General features: G+C 46.7%; 1 protein-coding gene across 8 annotated transcripts in view; it reads right to left on the bottom strand.

The window, feature by feature from the left end:
• The window catches only part of CFAP65 (cilia and flagella associated protein 65), a 32,304-nt gene that overhangs the window by 1,343 nt on the left and 13,973 nt on the right, over positions 1-16,988 (bottom strand). For 6 of the 8 annotated variants that reach the window (XR_001876490.1, XM_017825426.1, XM_017825422.1 and 3 more), the window contains 16 exons: positions 16,557-16,722; positions 15,866-15,994; positions 15,099-15,324; positions 14,074-14,202; positions 13,597-13,773; positions 12,837-12,903; positions 8,874-8,984; positions 7,890-8,081; positions 7,003-7,161; positions 5,541-5,684; positions 4,979-5,095; positions 4,264-4,401; positions 3,708-3,773; positions 1,961-2,181; positions 1,439-1,588; positions 644-925 (listed from right to left, as the gene is read on the bottom strand). Coding sequence is in view for 7 of the 8 variants with exons in the window: in XM_017825426.1 (XP_017680915.1) it covers positions 644-925; positions 1,439-1,588; positions 1,961-2,181; positions 3,708-3,773; positions 4,264-4,401; positions 4,979-5,095; positions 5,541-5,684; positions 7,003-7,161; positions 7,890-8,081; positions 8,874-8,984; positions 12,837-12,903; positions 13,597-13,773; positions 14,074-14,202; positions 15,099-15,324; positions 15,866-15,994; positions 16,557-16,722 (2,474 nt within the window). In the remaining variant the exon portion in view is untranslated. The remainder of the gene's footprint in view (positions 1-643; positions 926-1,438; positions 1,589-1,960; positions 2,182-3,707; positions 3,774-4,263; positions 4,402-4,978; positions 5,096-5,540; positions 5,685-7,002; positions 7,162-7,889; positions 8,082-8,873; positions 8,985-12,836; positions 12,904-13,596; positions 13,774-14,073; positions 14,203-15,098; positions 15,325-15,865; positions 15,995-16,556; positions 16,723-16,988) is intronic. The other 2 variants (XM_017825423.1, XM_017825424.1) reach the window with 2 other exon arrangements.

Raw genomic sequence — 16,988 nt, 5'->3', positions numbered from 1 at the left:
AGAAAGGAGATAAGGCAGGCTACTTGCTGTGACTCCTCCCAGGAATCATCAGGGACAGCAGTGGAGTACACAGTTTCCTGTGCACTGAGGCCAATGAACCAAAGACTTGAGCTGACCCTTGTCAGCTCAGGTTGCTGACCCTTGTCTTAGCACTGTGCTAGCTGGTGACAGGCCCTGACCCCAGACAGAGCTGGGTGACTGTGGTTTTACTGATTTCTCCCTCTAAGCTGTGCTCTAGCTGGTATTTGTGAATATGCTTGTAACCTGTAGCAGTGTGCAAGGGAGTAGCCACAGCAAATGCAAGGTAGTGAAATACTGCAGTGAAAATAAAAGGTGAAGTAAGCACGCACTTCACCCTCATGTCTAATACAGCCAGGACTGTCCGAGTGTAAAGCAGACCTCACTAACTACCAGCATCCCGACCCTGCCCAACCCCAGACACAGCAAACCTTCCCTCTTCACAAACCACGCTCAGCAGAGGGTGGCTAGGTGGGCTAGCATCAACTTCCACTCAGAGAACACAAAACACCCCAGCAGAAATGCTGCAGGGTTGAAGGAGAAATGGATTTCTGGCCTGGCAGTGTGCTGCCATGGCTCTCCTGCCTGTGGAGATCTTGCCTTTTATGTGTGAGCTCTTCCTCACCTACTTATCATCTCCTTCCTCTCACTCAACTGCTTGTGGTGAAAAATCTCCCAAGACTGCAGCAAATCACTGGGAGAGGTTTCCTGACTCATTTCTTTCTTCTCTCCATTTTTCTCAAGGTAAAGATCTGACGAAGCAGAGGCCCTGGAGGGGATCGTGGAGCACTGTCTCCTGTCCCGGACTTCTGCTGATTTTGCAGACCGGAACTGGGAGAAATATGGAATAGGCTGATCCTGGCTTCTTCTCACTGCATCGTGGAACTGGGCGTTCTCCAAGAGGCCTCTGGGAATAGGAAAATAAAGGATGAGTTCCAGCAAATCAGCTATCTGTATGACCCAGAGGATCATTACAAGATAGTACAAATCAAAGGAAAACCCTGACTGATGTCAGTGTTTAGTCTGTCCCTTCTTGCTTTCTGGGGCTCAGGGTGGCAGCAAGATTGCCTAACTAATGAAACTATCTCTGCTTCCCCAGCCCTTGTTCTTTACATCTATGCAGCTGACAAACCAAACAGGTGTATTCCAATGTAGCCTGTTTCCAAGATCACAGCAGGCAGAGCTCCCTAGTTCTGGGAACCACGGAGAGATGGACTCAGTCTTTGGTTGGGGAGCAAGACCCTGCCTTTGGCTGTCACACCAGGATCCCTGAGCTCATAGTCCTTTGGCAGGTGGATCCCCTGTTATGGTGCAATAAGGGTGCACAGATTCCTCTGGGATTAGCAGAGGGCTAGCCATGCTGCATGAATTCTGTGGAGGACAGGGACTCTAAACCAGGTGAGGGTGAAGTGACACGCACCTGATGACACCTGTGAGTATGTCAGTCATCATCTGCAACTCCTGTTTCAAAGCAGCCACCAGGGACATACTTTTGGGCTCCATGTCCATCCTGTTTCTGTACCTACTCCAATCCACAAACTCACTCTCTGAGGGCTGGGCGCTGAAGGAGCTGGGAAAGAAGTTGTTGTTCCATCAGTGGGAGCACTACTGGACCAAACTACCTGCACCATCCTGGCACTGCTGGAGCAATTCAGGCAAGCAGCGAGCAGTGCGGGGAACCAGGCAAGGAGTGGGAGCTGCTGTATTTGTGACAGCAGTGTGGACACTGTCATAAGAGAGGAGCACTGAGCTCTGACAGTATCTCCCCTTTGTGGAAGAGAATAACAGGTCATGTCAGCTAATGCTGGGGAAAGCAGAGCACTCTTACCTAATTCTGAGGCACTGGAGAAGAGCAGAGCAGAGCTCCAAGTTCAGTGCATATCAGAGCATGGGCAGCCCTGGCTCAGAAGAGGAAGCCAATCCAAAAAACTCTATCTCTTACCGGGACAAGAAGTATTTGGGCAACTCCAAAGCGAAGTTCCTGAGAAAGTCCTCAATAGCATGGGACCTGGCTGACACATCAAGGTGTAAGAGCATGGGCTTGGGATGCTCTGGTTTGACCCACACCCAAGACCCGCTGGTGTCTTTGCCCAACAGCAGCCTCCTCTCAAGGGGTCCAGATGGCTGACTGGGCTTAGGGTGGCTTTTAATAGGGGGTAATGTCTGTTGGAAAGAAAGAAATGGCAGGTATATAGTTGCTCCTTTGGTCACAGGTAGGCTGGTGTAGGCTTAAGCACAGGCATAAGAACAGAAAGCCCAGCAGCCAGAGCTTCCAGATCCTGGTGTCAAAATGATCTTAGCACCACAGTACTGCTATCAGGCACAAGCAGCCATAGTGAAAATCAGGTCCGTTCCCTCCTCACTGCCTAGCGTGCCTGCCCCAAGTGTCAGCAGGGCTTCAGAGCCTCCCCACTTGGGGCTGTTGTACTCCAGTCTATCACTGTGGAACTCTGGAAGATCATCTTTGCTCTTATGAGCACACCAGGAGTGCTGTGTGAGAAGTGGAGTACATGGATGGAATGCATGGGGAAATTGTCCCCCAACCTGGAAGGAAACCAAGAACTGACTCCAGCCACACTACATGGGCCAACCTGGGGTTGCATTACCAGCAGTCAGTTTGGGGGAAGGACATTACCGATATCTGGGGAAGCCCTCAGGCATTGCAGGACTTCAATGATCTTTGAGACATAGCTGTCCCGCCACTGAATATGAGGCCAGGGGCCTTCACTGCTCCTTACACAGACACAGCAAGTGGTTGCAGGCTCCAAATTGACACTAGGGGTTAAAACTCTAGATCACTAAATTAATTTTTTTTTACTTTTCTGCAGCAATTCTTATGTTCATCCCAAGTGAATGCCTTGATCTGCATCACTGATCACACCTAATAGCACAGGGCAGACAATCCAAGCTAGAGCCACTCTGAGCTGATTCCTTCACACGGGACAGTGAAAGGCATGCACAGGCACTCCACAGGGTTCCAGGAGCACTGCTACAGCCTGACTCTGGTGACACTCCGAAGATAACAAGCCGCATCTCCTAGTGACCTCAGTCTTCACAGGCCCAGCCTGCCCTCAGCTCCCCTAAACCCTTCCACATCTTGGGTTAGCTGGTTCTCCATGAGCCCTGCCGTTCCCATAGCATGTCCTGCTGACAGCTATATGTGCAGCGTGGCTGTGCCTTTGGACCTAGACAGTTCTGCAGAGCATTGACTGGAACCTTGTCTCACACCTTCCCACCACTGCAGGAAAAGCTGTCTTCCAGCAGTTTGTCTTGCAGCTTCTCCTGAGGCACAGAGCACAGTTCTTCTAGTGGTGAGGGCAAAGTCTGCACCACATCCTGCCAGAGTCCTGCTGCCTTCCATTGTATTCCCAGCATGAAACCAGTCCAGGTGCCAACTGCCCTGCATCTTTTTTGCTTATTTGAAACCTTTCCCCTTTTCTCTAGTTATGGGTACACATTTGGTTCCAATTTCAATTCCCATTCACCTCAGCTGGAAAGTTACTGCCCACAGAACACAGCCAGACAGTCTAATTCTTCTGGCTCCTCCAAACAGTCTGTATCCCAAAGCCTTGAAGCTACAAATCCTGTTGTACTCTCTGTCCAGACTCCCACGCTGTGATATCCAGCATCTGTCTCTTTTCTAAAGCAATCAGTTTGATTCTACTACGGGCAAGACAGGACTGACTTACCTTGTATTTCCTGATTACAGCTGAGGATTCAGGAAGATTTTCTGTCTCAGCAGAATCTGATAACCTCTAAAAATAAAATAAAATACGTATATTAAAAAAATTAAGAGAAATTACCATATAAGAAAGATATGGAGCAGAACAAGACTAGAATTTTTTTTTTACTTTGTGTCAGCTGAGAGTCAATGATCTCATCCTCCCATTCTTCAGTCAGGCCACATTTTTACTGCTAGCTACACATTTCTCTCCAATGTTTATTCATGGTTAAAAATCCAAACCCTGGTATCCACAGCCACTGGCTTTGTTTCTCCTAAGGCTTCTCATGCACTTCCAAATTTCAGATGGTCACTAGCAATTTCAGAGTTTGTAAGGCAATTCTTGGCTGGAAACCATGATCTCATTTTCCATGATCCACAGATCAGCTTTGAGGTCTTGAACAGATCAGAGGCTCATATCCTCTTATCAACTTGCCTAGATTTTTTTAAAGAACATTTCTTGTTGACACTGTCTGCTGTTTCTGAGCTGAGCTAAGCTGGCATAAAGTTTTGAGAGCGCTTACCATTGCAGGTGACATTGGCTTACTCTTAGTCCCAAGGTCCTTCTCTGTGATGGTGAATTCTACAGCCTGCCGTTCCTTCTCCTTTTGCCACTCCTGCAGGTCCCTCTCATACTGAACCAGGGACTCCTGTATGTATACCTATGAAGGAAACCATGACTGGAAGGAGCAGGGAGCTGCAAATAACACAATCTCTGGCTCAATTCCATGCCTGTCACCAATTTCTCTCTTTTCAGGAGGTCCCAGAAAGGAGCCCACTGGCTTTCCATGTATTCCAGTGGAAGAAAGAGGAAAGAACAGTGCTATTATAAGACTCATACAGAGAAGAAATATTCTCTTGCCAAAGAAAACCTGGAGAATGTCCAGAGGGAGACTATTGTAAGTCTGTGCCCCCACTAATATTAAAGCTGCAAGACTTCTTTTTTACAGATTTCAAATCTTTGACATCCACTGAAAGCCACTCTCATTCAAACCATAACTTCATCTCACAAAACCATATGTTGCACAGTTACACCTCATCTAGTGAGCCACATAGAGAGAGAGACACTTAAAGCATCAGGAAGGATGAAGCTAAGTGCCTTCAGGAATGAGAAGTGCATACCAGAGAAGGATTCCTTCAGCTGGAAGCAGCAGGCAGCGGACTGCTGGGGTCAGCCATTTGGGAACCACAATGACATGCCCAGGTAATGATAATATACAGGTACCTCTTGGGTCTCACCTCACACACCAGATCTGTGCTGCAGGAGGAGGGATTCCCTGTGGGTCCCAGTGTGATGAAGCAAGGGATGCTCTCTCCAGGCTGCACAACCCCTGACTCTGGAGCAATCTGCAACACCTGGGATGAGGGGGGAAAACAAAATAAACCAAAACAAAACCCATCCCCAGAGGAGCTGTTTCATGGTCCTGGGACCTTCCTATGTGCCTTCTCTTTGCAGGAAACACACATGTCCTTCTTAGAGGTATGTGGCATGAGAGAGATGCAGCTGATACATTCAAAGAATGACCATGGACTTTGCTGGTGGACAGAGTTCTGAGGTCCGTTATCACATCCTGTAGTTCCAGCTTTATGTTACCTCACCTAAGTCTTCAGATTTCCCTTCTGAATTCCTGTCTTTTCCCCCTCTCCGAACCCTTGCCTTCATTTTTCTCTGCCTTTTCCTTTCATCAGCTAGTAAAAGCCAATTCTCTAGAACTGAGTGTCTTGCTGAAAATGGAGTTGTAAGGTCCTTTCATGACCCAACAGACATGGCCAAGAAGGCTGTAGAGCAAAGAGGACTCACCTTCTTGTCTTTACAGGGGCTTATCTGCCAGGCAAACACAACAGCCTTGCTCTCCGAGATATTGTTGAGAAAGACAAGTCGACTGGCTTTGGTGCAGTCTGGGATATTTCCAAAGCAAATCCTGTGGTGTGACAAGGTGGCTACCTGCAGGAAACAAGGTGAAACCAGAAGGAACACCAGGGAAGGAAGATGGGATGTGGCCACTGGGGAAGGGCAGTCACCCTGTCATATCTAATTTATCCATCAATTCATAGATAATATTCACCAGTTGCCTTTACCATAACAACTTAAGGGAGTGTTACATTTCTCCCATCTTTGCTCTGGTTGCAACGACTTTACCACAAGAGGACAGCCCTGTTGCAGTGGGACTGGGTAAGCAATGAATAGGACATAACACTGGTGCCGGACAGGAGAGGATCTCAGGAGCACAGAGGACCAGTAAACTCAGATTCTCTGCAGTACTTGCAACCCAGGCCTTTTCCTACTTGAGCTGACAAACACGCCAGGCACGTGCTTGTGTATAATCCTCATCAACCTGAATGTAAGTTATTAGTACCCTAACGCATGTTGGTGCTAGTATGCTACTAGTTTGTCCCATTCTCCAGGCCCAGTGCAAACTCTAATTATGTACACTGATCATTGGAGAAAGAAACTAATGACTTGGTTTCAGATAACAGAGCCTTGTGTCATGGCATCTTCATTGGCAGCCTGAGAGAGGTTTTTAACCAACTTCTCTTTGCTGTATCCAGGAACATAATTGCCCTGCAGAAGCCAAAGAGCATACGGAGCTGTGTCTGGGATCCAAGGAAGGCATGCTAACGTCACAGAGGATGGATTCTTTACCTGACTGCAGAATGCCTCTGCTGAGGCTGTTTAACACTGATTCACTATGTTGGGATCTGGGGGTGAGTTTAACAGACTGTCCAGGCTGGCAGGCCAGCTCTAGCCAGGCCAGACAAGCTCCTGCTGAGCCAGTGGCAGATCAAACAAGTGCATTCCTCGGGATGTGCCTGCATTAGTGACCATCCTGCAGTCAGCATTCAGGTTATGAATCATCTGAGTTTGGCTGTGAACTGGTGGGAGTCAAGCCTTGACAAGGTATGTAGGAGTATGATGGTCTTTTTGTGAATGAATTACCAAAGAAAAAGGTGTTGTAGCTGCAAATGAGAAAGGCAGCTGTGATGGGGGTAACTTCTAAGGGAAAATTTGATACACAAACAAATCCCAAACCCTTTTTGGTTTTAATGACTATGGAAGCAGCAAGCTGGAAGGAAGGCACCATTCAGCTTTTATGAGTTAGGCTCTAGACGACCTGCTGGAAGGGAAATGTCTTGTTCCATCTCATGGCAAATGAACTCTCCTGCAACACGGGCTACTGCTAGAATGAACCATGTGCATATTTCAGTCTCTCTCACACATTTCTGGACTGATCATATTGCTCATATCACACACTTGGACTTACCTGTCCAGGCACAATTAGCTTGTTAGAACCTGGAAAGACTGAAGGAGACAAAGCTTTGCTGGATGTGGTAGCCTCTCCTACAGCATTTGGATTGTAGCCTACTCCCTGGAAAGTGATCAGGGCTGATTCACCCCCCAGGATGTGGATGGGAACATCAACCTGCCTTGGACAAGATAAGAGTTTTAAGTCCAGAGTAATTTTTGGTAGAGATGTGCAATAAGCTAGCACACTTGCTAATGGATTGGTCTAAAATACACCACATGCATGGAAGAAGAGAAATCTAGTCTCTTTTTCAGGCCTTGACCTTTCCTGCTAGCCCAGGAAAGCTGTTAAAGTAGTCAATTAGCCAGTTGCAGCATGAGATGGTCAGAGACTTGGAGCAAAAGTTGGAGTTTTAAAATTAATTTATTTTTCCATGCATCCACCACAGAGTGAGGCAATAAGTAGTGCTCTACCTCTGGCCCTGCCTGCTTGCTGCAGCCCAGGACAGAGGCCTTTGGGAAAGCTGTTGCCAGAGGTCTGCAGCAGCATGTGCTGCAATGGTAAAAGACACTGACTTCAGTCTCTTTGGTGGGAGTTTTTGGAGGCCAACAATGAACCAAAAATCTGAACAGATACTGTTTGATATTCTCAGTTACTGTTTGATCCTTGAAATATATAGACTGTGATGACTCTGGTTGTGGAAGAAATCTGTTCTTATGATATAACAATTTATTTGCTCCATTTCTTGATCAGATCAGCCACTCACTTGATCTGAAGATTGTGTCTTGGAGGAATGGAGCTCAGTTCAGCTGTAGCATGACATGGACCAACCATCAGTAAGAAACCTAAAGAATTTTAGGTCAACAGAAACAATCTGTTTCCGGTAGTCATGAGGAGGATCTTACCGAGTACGTTTTAGCTTCCAGTGGTGAGAAGATCCACTCAATGTGGCCTGTTTTGCCAGGGGGGATTTCTCCTCTAGGAGTTAGGCAGACAAACACAGGATGCTGAAAATTCTCCTCCTGTATCCTCATGAGGTTGTCCAGCTGAACCTCAAACATCACAGGCATGGAGCCACCGTTGTAGAGTTTATAAATCTGAAATGAGTCAGAAAGAGCTATCCTTATTATACCATGTACGAGTTAAACTGGTTAACACTTCCCCAGAGGACTTGGATAACCATTAATAATTAATTTGTCAGCTTGTCTCCTAAGAACGAGGAGACCTTATAGTGTCAAGATTTATCACTGAGGCTCTGATAGGAGACTGTGCTGAAAGTTTATCACCACACATGTACATTGATAACCACCACATCTCTCCAAATGGTGCCTTGCAAATTCACATTAGGAAAAAATTAATACAAATTAGCTAAAGGGATCACTGTAAAGCAGATTACTTAAAATGCAAAACCACTCATATTGATCTTAATAGTGATCACTCATAGTGATCTTAATTCAATTCAGACATATTAATTTCCCAAGTAAATTAGGCAGAACAGAATCAAAGCTGCCTTTTTGCTGAATAAGTGTTTAAGGAAGTTTAATTAATTTGGCAAAAAACTAATTAGAATTTATTTCCAGAGTACTTGGAGCAGGTAGGCAAGTTTTCACTCAGAGACAATACAAGAGAATAAGGGAACAGCCCAACATGCCCCATAATTATTCCAACTAGAGTGAACACCACATCTTGTCAAACTGGAGATGGTGAGTACTTTCCCCGGTACCATTTCCAGACTCTGCCTAGGACTAGTCTCAAAGTTCTGCTGTAATGCTTTCCTGTGGAGGCCATTCCATTTCCTTAGAATCGCCACAGGCACTGCCTGTCCTTGGGACACAATGGCACTAGCTCCTTCCCTAACTTGCTGCTGGGTTTGGCTCCAAGATGCTCACCTGTGTGGGAGGGCGGGAGCCTCCAATGGCAATGGGTGTGAAAAGGTGCTTAGTGGATGCAAAATGAGCATACCGCTGGTCATGTTCCACTGTCACGCCAATGAAGGTCAGCTACAGTGGAAAGAAATGCAGTCACTTTCTCACAGGGCCTCGCACCCATCACTAACACAAGGATTCTGAAGTACTTAGCAAGCTGAAGGCAACACAGTTACAGACTTAAATTGGTAATACCAGGATAGAGGGTCCTAAGAAAAAAATCAAGGAGATGGAGAACCTACTCAACTGTTAACTTTTCTCTGAAAGGTTCCCCTCTTGTTTCAGAAAGAACATTCTTTTGTCTCTGCTCTGTCAGGCATCAGCATCAGTGCTTCTCTGTGCAAATGCATGGTGGAAATTCTCCATGAATTAAAGTGTCTAGGCTGTACATAGGAGAGCATGCAGCTGTGACAGCCAAACCCTTTTGAAAGAAATGATTTTAGGTAAGTAATGGCCTCCTCTTGGAAAGGACCATCTGGATGTCCTCACTACAAAGGACATCTGCTCTATGAATGTGTCTAACAGTCCGAAAGCTGCAAGAAGATCCCAGCTGAACTTTTATGTGCTTAAATAATGACCAACAGTATTTTGTCAGCAAAGCAGCCACCAGGCACTCCAAGTAACATGGAGAGATTTACAGAGCTATTTCATAGAAGGGATTCTACATTGACTCAGGATCCTGCATTTTGAGAAAAACTGCCATCAGGCCAAAGATGAGTCATGATGCATGATTTCCTGCATAATCACCCCAAAGCTCCTTTGAGCTGTCTCCCTTGGGGTAGAGTCTGCAAAGCAGTCACAGAGTTAGTAATGTCTCTGCATGGGCCAGTGGGAGCTGAGTTGCTGCAATTCCCAGTAAGTTAAACCTGAAGCACAGCTATTTTTCAAGTGTATGTGCAGAAAACAGAGAGGATGTTTGCGATGGCAGGTGGATGCCTTAGACAGACACCTGAAGGAGATACTGTATCAGCTACTTAAAAAGGAGCAGAGAATGACAATTCCTTCAAAACAACCCATTCTGGTTCAGTTCCATAAGCAAAGTGAGGAAGAAGAGAGGACTAGAAATACAATGCTAAAAAGGTCCCTCATGGGATCTTTTCAAAGCACTACATGAGCATTCAGCCTCCTGAGGGCCACAATATGCCAGACAAAATGATAACAGGAGCAGGACATAAGCTGACACTTTCAAACTTCAAGGGTAAAAGGGACAGGAAACTTTGTGAGCTTTGTGAATGAAGTACACATTTATATTCCTTCAGTCAAAAAAACACCTTGAATTCCAACAGACCACAAATGCCCAGGAAAAACTGTAATTAGTTTCCATTTGAGACAGGATGTGACATTTAGAGGACTATCACTTAAAGGGAAATAAATGGAGAAACGTGAAGACCTGCTGCAATCAATTCTGCTTCGAGTGCATAGACTTCATCCCACAGTGAAGACTTAGAGCATAAGAGGGATGCAAATTCCCCAGGGAGGAGAGCTGCCTGGAAAACATGTGCTGCAGGTGTAACATCTCACAATACCTAATTAACAGCTAAGAAGTGAACTGCAAACACTTCCAGTTTATGAAACCTGTGTGCTCAGGGATTCTCCTTCTCCAGCCCTTTTCTCCAGGGAGTTCTGCAAACTGGCTTCATCCTGCAACACCTGCACCTGGCTGGGCTTTTCCTAGTGAAACTGCTAAGAGCTGCAGGTTCTGCCTGGCCAAACAATTCTGGAGCTCCGAGAACAAGGTCACAGCTGCACTCTTACAGGCAACAGGGCAAAGGACAGCCTGTGAGAGCATTAGGCGGTGGGAGGCCATGTTACCCTACTGCACAAGGAATTGGGTAACACACAAGTCCCACAGAGTCTCCTCCTGTAGCCAGAAGAAAATGCCAATGGAAAATCAGTTTGGGTTCTTCAGAGCACCTATAAATCCAGTCATCACAGGACTGAAAGAAGGCCACTGAATGGGAAGGAGTAATGGAGAGGGAGCTTCTCATGAAAATGCAGTAGACAGGCTCTGTTGGGGAAACAGAGTGGAAGGTCAAAGTCTATCCACATGAACAGAGTAATCACAGAAGTGAATTTAGGCCCCTCCCCAAAAACAGGCATTGGCTTGCAGCTGGCTAACAACACTGCTCCAAGGCCAAGTAATTTGGAATTTGACAGAATAACCAAGCAATACCTCAGCTCAATGGTTTTGTCCTCTGCTTATTGTTGCTTTCTGAAATTTCCAAAACTTAACTTCTGGGGTGACATTACAGCATTTGCTTCCCTTAAGGTTAGCCTATATTCTACACATTTCACCAGATTCTCAGGTGAGGATTTGCTCCACCCTGGCATGTGAGCACCCTTAGGACAGTCTCTGCCACGGGGGCTGCCAGCTCTGTGCACTTCATGCCATGAGTGAAAGGAAAGAAGGTACACTGTGCTCAGCCCCTCAGCTGCCCTCTCTGCAGAAGGAGGAGCCTCTTCCACTCCTACTTTCTGATATCAGTAGTTCAGTACTGGCACTGCATCACTGCAGGTTGCAACTACTTGCACTGCTCCATGTTTCTGGACTGGCCTCTGCAGCTCCTATTGCCAGAGCTCAAATGCACCCAGGAATCTTTTCATCCTCAGGGCCTCCTATGCTTTCTCAGCCCCTTCTGCAGTGACAGCATGAGGCAGAGTGGCGGCCTCTGGTAGCCATCAAAGCCACTGGCTATGTGGCAAGAGAGGATGCATGCCCTATAGGCTTCTGGTGCTCCAAAGCCTATTCCCTCACGGGCCAGCTGGTGAAATGCTCACAGTCACTCTCAGGATTGTGCCAGGCAGGCAGAGCACAGGGAGCCTGTCCAAGGGCTTTGAGGGAAGGCACAGTTAAGCCACTGTTTGAACAGCTTGGTCAAAGGGTTGGATTTTCAGCTGACAACAGTCCCGAAAGAAAAGAAAAATAAAAGAGATGTGTGAACACAATGGTCTCATAGGAAACTTCAGAGACAGACAGGAAGGCTCAGCCGGGCATGAGCTGTGCCCGGCAAAGCACAAGGTGACTTTGACTCTAACTGACAGTTTTAGAGAGGGGGAGAGAGAGAGAAATTAGTTCCAAGCCTGAGGAAATGCTCAGGAAAAACACATCATAGATCAGCTCTGGGATGCTTTAGGAAGCAACGAAGCAGGAAGAATGAGTAAGAATCTCCTCTATCATTGGCAGGAGAAATAAGTGGGTGGACAAAGGCTACAGCCAACCAGGAACCCAGGGAGTACCTTCTGGGCTTGGAGAGGCAGCTGCTTCTGTACCTCCAGAACTGGAGGATGCTCTGCCACCCTGTGCTTCCCCAAACTGCAGTCAGTGCAGGTAGTATTTTTGGAGGAGACCACATTTCTGGGGGCTTTGAAGAGCTTAGAAGAGTTGATGAGATGGAGAGATTCAGGAAAGCTGCATATAAGAGAAGTAGGATGGTTGAAGATCTGAACTCCAGGAAGACTGCATGGAAAAACTTACGGTGAAGCAGATGAAATGAGGGGAAGCACGCACAGAAATCCTGGCCATGAGTTACACTAGAGTGTGGAAAACATGCAGGGACTGTAAAACCTGGGGAGGCTGTTTTGGACTTGGAGTTCCCTTGAAGGAAGAAGTAGTTCTACACTAACACCAGTAATAAAGTACAAAGGTTAATAATGAATAATGGTCCTCTTGCTGAGAAAACTAGCAGATGTGACATCCAAGGGCCATTTTGTCAGTGCATTGCCCCCATCACACTGTGCTGGAACCACAAGTTTGTCAGAATGTTGGTTTTATGTCTCTGCTTGGCCCTCTGCTACTGCCTGGTTAGTGCAAATGCCAGGGGAAGGCCACAGTCCCTGTACACCATGCAGCTTCTGGGGAAAACACCTCTTAAATCAGTTCCTAACTGTTGTTCTGCAAATGGAAGGAGGTGACACCTGCTATCTTACCAGAATCTCATGGCCGTAGGAAACTTTCAGCAGGACGGGGAGGCGATCAGTGCCAATGAAATCATGTCTAGCAGTGAAAGAGGAGAAGACGAAAACATTAGAAACCAATCTTGTGCCCAGGGTGATAGAATCAGGGTCACACGGAGCATTAGAGACAATTCACTTCCCAGCTAAAGAGTCACTGTTGCATAAGATCCCCGGGGAGGCGGGGATGGGAGCTGGTGGTGGGAGAACATTCATGTTTGGGCTGGAATGAGTGATACAGTGTTGATTTTAGTCATACACCTATTTAGGAACCCAAGTTTCTAGGCCAACAAAATGCCAGTACTTCTCAAATATGGTCTGCTGTGAAAGGGGAGGTGTTCACTTTCCTTCATACCCTCTACAGGCACACAAGGGCTAGCAGCTCTAGCTGAGGACAAAAATATGACTATAACTGCATAATCAAAATCACAGGAAGTGCAGCATCTTGTTCATCTCCTCAACTGTCAGATCAAGGCAGACAAGTGTCCCCAGCATGTCACACTAAATTCCTTTTGCACTGCAGTGTTAAAGGACATTAAAACATTCCCCTGGGGAAGACAAAGTCTATGGAGTCCAGAAACTGGACATGCTCAGGAATCTTTTACCTGCCCATTCTCTGCTGAGTAAGGGACATGTGAAGGGAAAGGATCTGGCATGGAAACACAGGGGACTGATGGCATGTGCTGTTCTGGCACATAGCACAAGGCTCTGAAGTACAGGTAGTTGTCCTTGTCACCTGTGTGAGAGTTGGACAGATTTCTCCTGTCCTGGAAGAAGTGTTCCTGACTTTGGGGAAACACTGAAGAGCTGGTTATCCTGAATTCTCATCTGGTGCAGCTCCCGAGGGCTAAACTCAATATCCTCTGCCCAAAGCTCCATGTCCATCTTCTGATCAGAAGGAAACAAGAAGGCCCTAGGGAACCAATCAGCTGATCAGCAACAAGGACATGAAACTTCCCCAGGCCCATGGTCAGCACATTCAGTCCAGCTGAGCTTAGCTGGGAGACACATCCCATTTCATCAGGTCCCTGCAGCTCTCTGCTTGCTTCCCCACCCAGACCCACCAAACAGATCTCAGTTGCAGCTCCATAACACAGGCTGCACCCAAAACCCCCACCCTATTAATGTGCAAATATCTCACAGCCCTGTGAGCACTTCCAGACACCCAAACAGACCCCAAAAAGAAGGCTGAGCTCCAGTGAGCATTGCTTACCAGTCCACAGGCACCACACCCTTGTTCTCCAGCAGAAGCATCACAAGGGCAGGCTCTGAGCCTACAGGGGCAGACCCAAAGTTGAAATCCAGCAGAAGAGGAGTATACACTGGAGGGATCAAGCATGTGCTGGTCGCAACAGAGAAAGAAGAGATTAAATTGAAACAGGAGGAAGGGTCAGCAGGGCATGACAGGGGAAGATAATTCTACACTGGCTCCTTTCCTTATAATTCTTATCTGACCTTACACTCTTGGCCCTTTGGGGAGAAGAGATGCTGGGCATAAGGCAGGCCTTCTGACTTTCTAAAAAAAAAATCTTTCATATATGCCTAATGAGAGTGAGTTGCATAAGAGAGTCCTGCTTAGCTGAAGTCTCTCTTCAGCTCCCCAGTACAACAAAGTCACTGACATACTGGAGCAGGTCCAGTGGAGGGCCACCAAGATGGCTGAGAGCTGGCGCACATTGGCCAGGCTGAATGGGGCTCTGAGCAACTTGGTCTAGTGGAAGGTGTCCCTGTCCATGGCAGGGGGGCTGGAACTAGATGATCTTTAAGGCCCCTTCCAACCCAAACCATTCTATGATTACTTACAAGGAGCAACTAAGAGACCTGGGTTTGCTCAGCCTTATGAAGCAAGGGCTAAGGGACAGCAACTGCACAAGATAATCCGATCAGATACTAGGAAAAAACTTTCTACCGTGGAAGTGGTTAAACAGATGCTCAGACTAACTGTTGTTTCTTTGTCCTCAGAGATGTTCAGCTTTGTACTGAACAAGGTCCTGGGAAACCTGACCTATACATCCCTGCTTTGAGCATGGGTTTAGACCAGAGACTTTTAGAGGTCCATTGCAATGAAATTATTCTTTGTTTTGGTGGCTTCTTTCAAGGGTAGGTAAGCAGAGAAGTGGAGGTGAGCAAATGCCTGTAGCACCTAGGATGAGCTGCAACACATGCCAACGGCCACAGCATCTCTGTCTGGCTCGTGCAAGAGACTCAAAAATCCTCTAAGCCATTTCCTCATCTCACCTGTGCCTTGTGGGAACTCTGTAGGTGAGCTCGCCGGGAGTTGGGTCTCGCTCCAAGTATTCATTCAGTGTGTCCAAGGAGAAGAGCTTCCAGAGGTGCAACTTGCTGATATTGTTGGCACTTCCTGCTGAACAGGCATCTGTGATGCACAAAGTTGGGTAGATGCCCGTTGCTACAATGCAGCAGAGGGGCTGCTGCTCCTCTTTTGTGCTTGCATGATCTGTAGCTTGGGAGAGAAAGAAACACCAAAAAGTAGTCACGCATCATTAAGGCGAAGCTGCCTGGGTCCTTTTGCCTGCAACAAGGGGCAATGAGACCCTACCAAGACCAGAGAAAGAAAGAGAGAAAGAGAGAAAGAGAGAAAGAGAGAAAGAAAGAGAGAAAGAGAGAGACTTGTACATAATCTTTACTTTGGCAGCTTCTCAAAACCTCCAGACCACTGGCTTCTAGTTGTACCTTGCTGTGTATTTAGAGATCACCAAAAGACTATGAATGTGATCCTTTTCAACTGTATTTACATAATTTAGTTCTGCACTATGTGAAAAAAGCCTTTTCTTGATTTAAGCCTACAGTCTAGTCATTTTATGAAGTGTGCCTTGTTTTCACAATGAAAAATGATAAACAGTTGTTTATATCTTGTTTTCTCCCTACCATTCATGTGACATTGCTGTTTTCCACTTTCCAAGCTGAAAAGTGTTTGTCTAGCTAGTCTCTTCTTTTATAAATGCTGTTCCCCACCTCTGAACACCCCAAAACATCCATCTCACCTGTCGGGGTGCAAAGAGCATATTTGATTGACCAGGTGTAATGCAGCCGACGGGCTGGCCTTACTGTTATTCCAACAAAAGCTTTTGATCTTGCAGGGATTGTCCCTCTGGAGCAGTCCAACTCTAGAGCTGTAGGAGACAAGAGATGGTATAAGCTTGTGGCGTCACTGGTCCCTCTTACACCACATGTATGTTCAGCACACAGATCTCTAAGCCTACCTGCACTCAAGCCACTGCCATCCCTTTTCTAATTGTTAGGATCAGCTTCAGGTGTGGAAGTTGGGATTCCCAGGCTACAACTGTAGGCAGTTTATTGGGAGTACCCAGCCTGCCTTTGGCTAGCAAAGAAGAGGGAACTGCTCCAGAGGAGATCCTCTAAAAAAGCAGCTAAGGGTTGCACTCCAACATTTCTTTTGGGAAGTTCCTTTATTTAACTTCCTTCTCTGCTGGGAAATTGCATTTTATTTCAAGGTCCAGATTGGTCTAACTTCAGTTGTCAGGCTCTGGGTTATGCTTTTTCTAGCAAGATATAAGAGTCACCTCCTACACAAAGGAGCAGACACCTTAAGGTTTGAGATAATCAATGCAAGCTAGCCAGCAAGCAGACCGACCTCTGAGTTCATGCTAGATTGATTTTGGAGAAAAGAGGGAAAAGCTAAGGCCCCATCCCATGCTAACTCCTTTACAGTACCTAGTGGATCGCTGCGGACCTCCTCAGGGTCACAGGGCCCAGTGATGAGTTGTTCCACACTGAGGATGTAATTCAGAGAACAGATCCCATCATTTAGCAGTACAATGCTGCAGCTTTGCAGGTCACCAACCAGAACATTTCCAAGGTCCAGGTACCTCTTTTGCGCCTGGAATACAAACCCACCACGCTAGGGTCACTGCTACATGTCAAGCATAGTGGTTGAGTGTAGCCACCACTTATCTCCCCATATGCTGATCCCTTGGCATGTGCAGTGCAGTGCAAAGGGCTCCCTGCTTCATGTAGGACCTGGCATGCCTTGGGAGATAGAATCAGAGAATCATTAAGGTCGGGAAAGGTCTCTAAGATCATCAACCATAGAACTCACACTGTCAAGTCCCCCACTAAACCAAGTCCCCAAGTGCCACATCTACA

Source organism: Lepidothrix coronata, unplaced genomic scaffold, assembly GCF_001604755.1.
Source record: "Lepidothrix coronata isolate B3197 unplaced genomic scaffold, Lepidothrix_coronata-1.0 Scaffold118, whole genome shotgun sequence".
In the NCBI taxonomy this organism is placed as follows: domain Eukaryota; kingdom Metazoa; phylum Chordata; class Aves; order Passeriformes; family Pipridae; genus Lepidothrix; species Lepidothrix coronata.
This window is presented reverse-complemented; position numbering and strand designations above follow the sequence as displayed.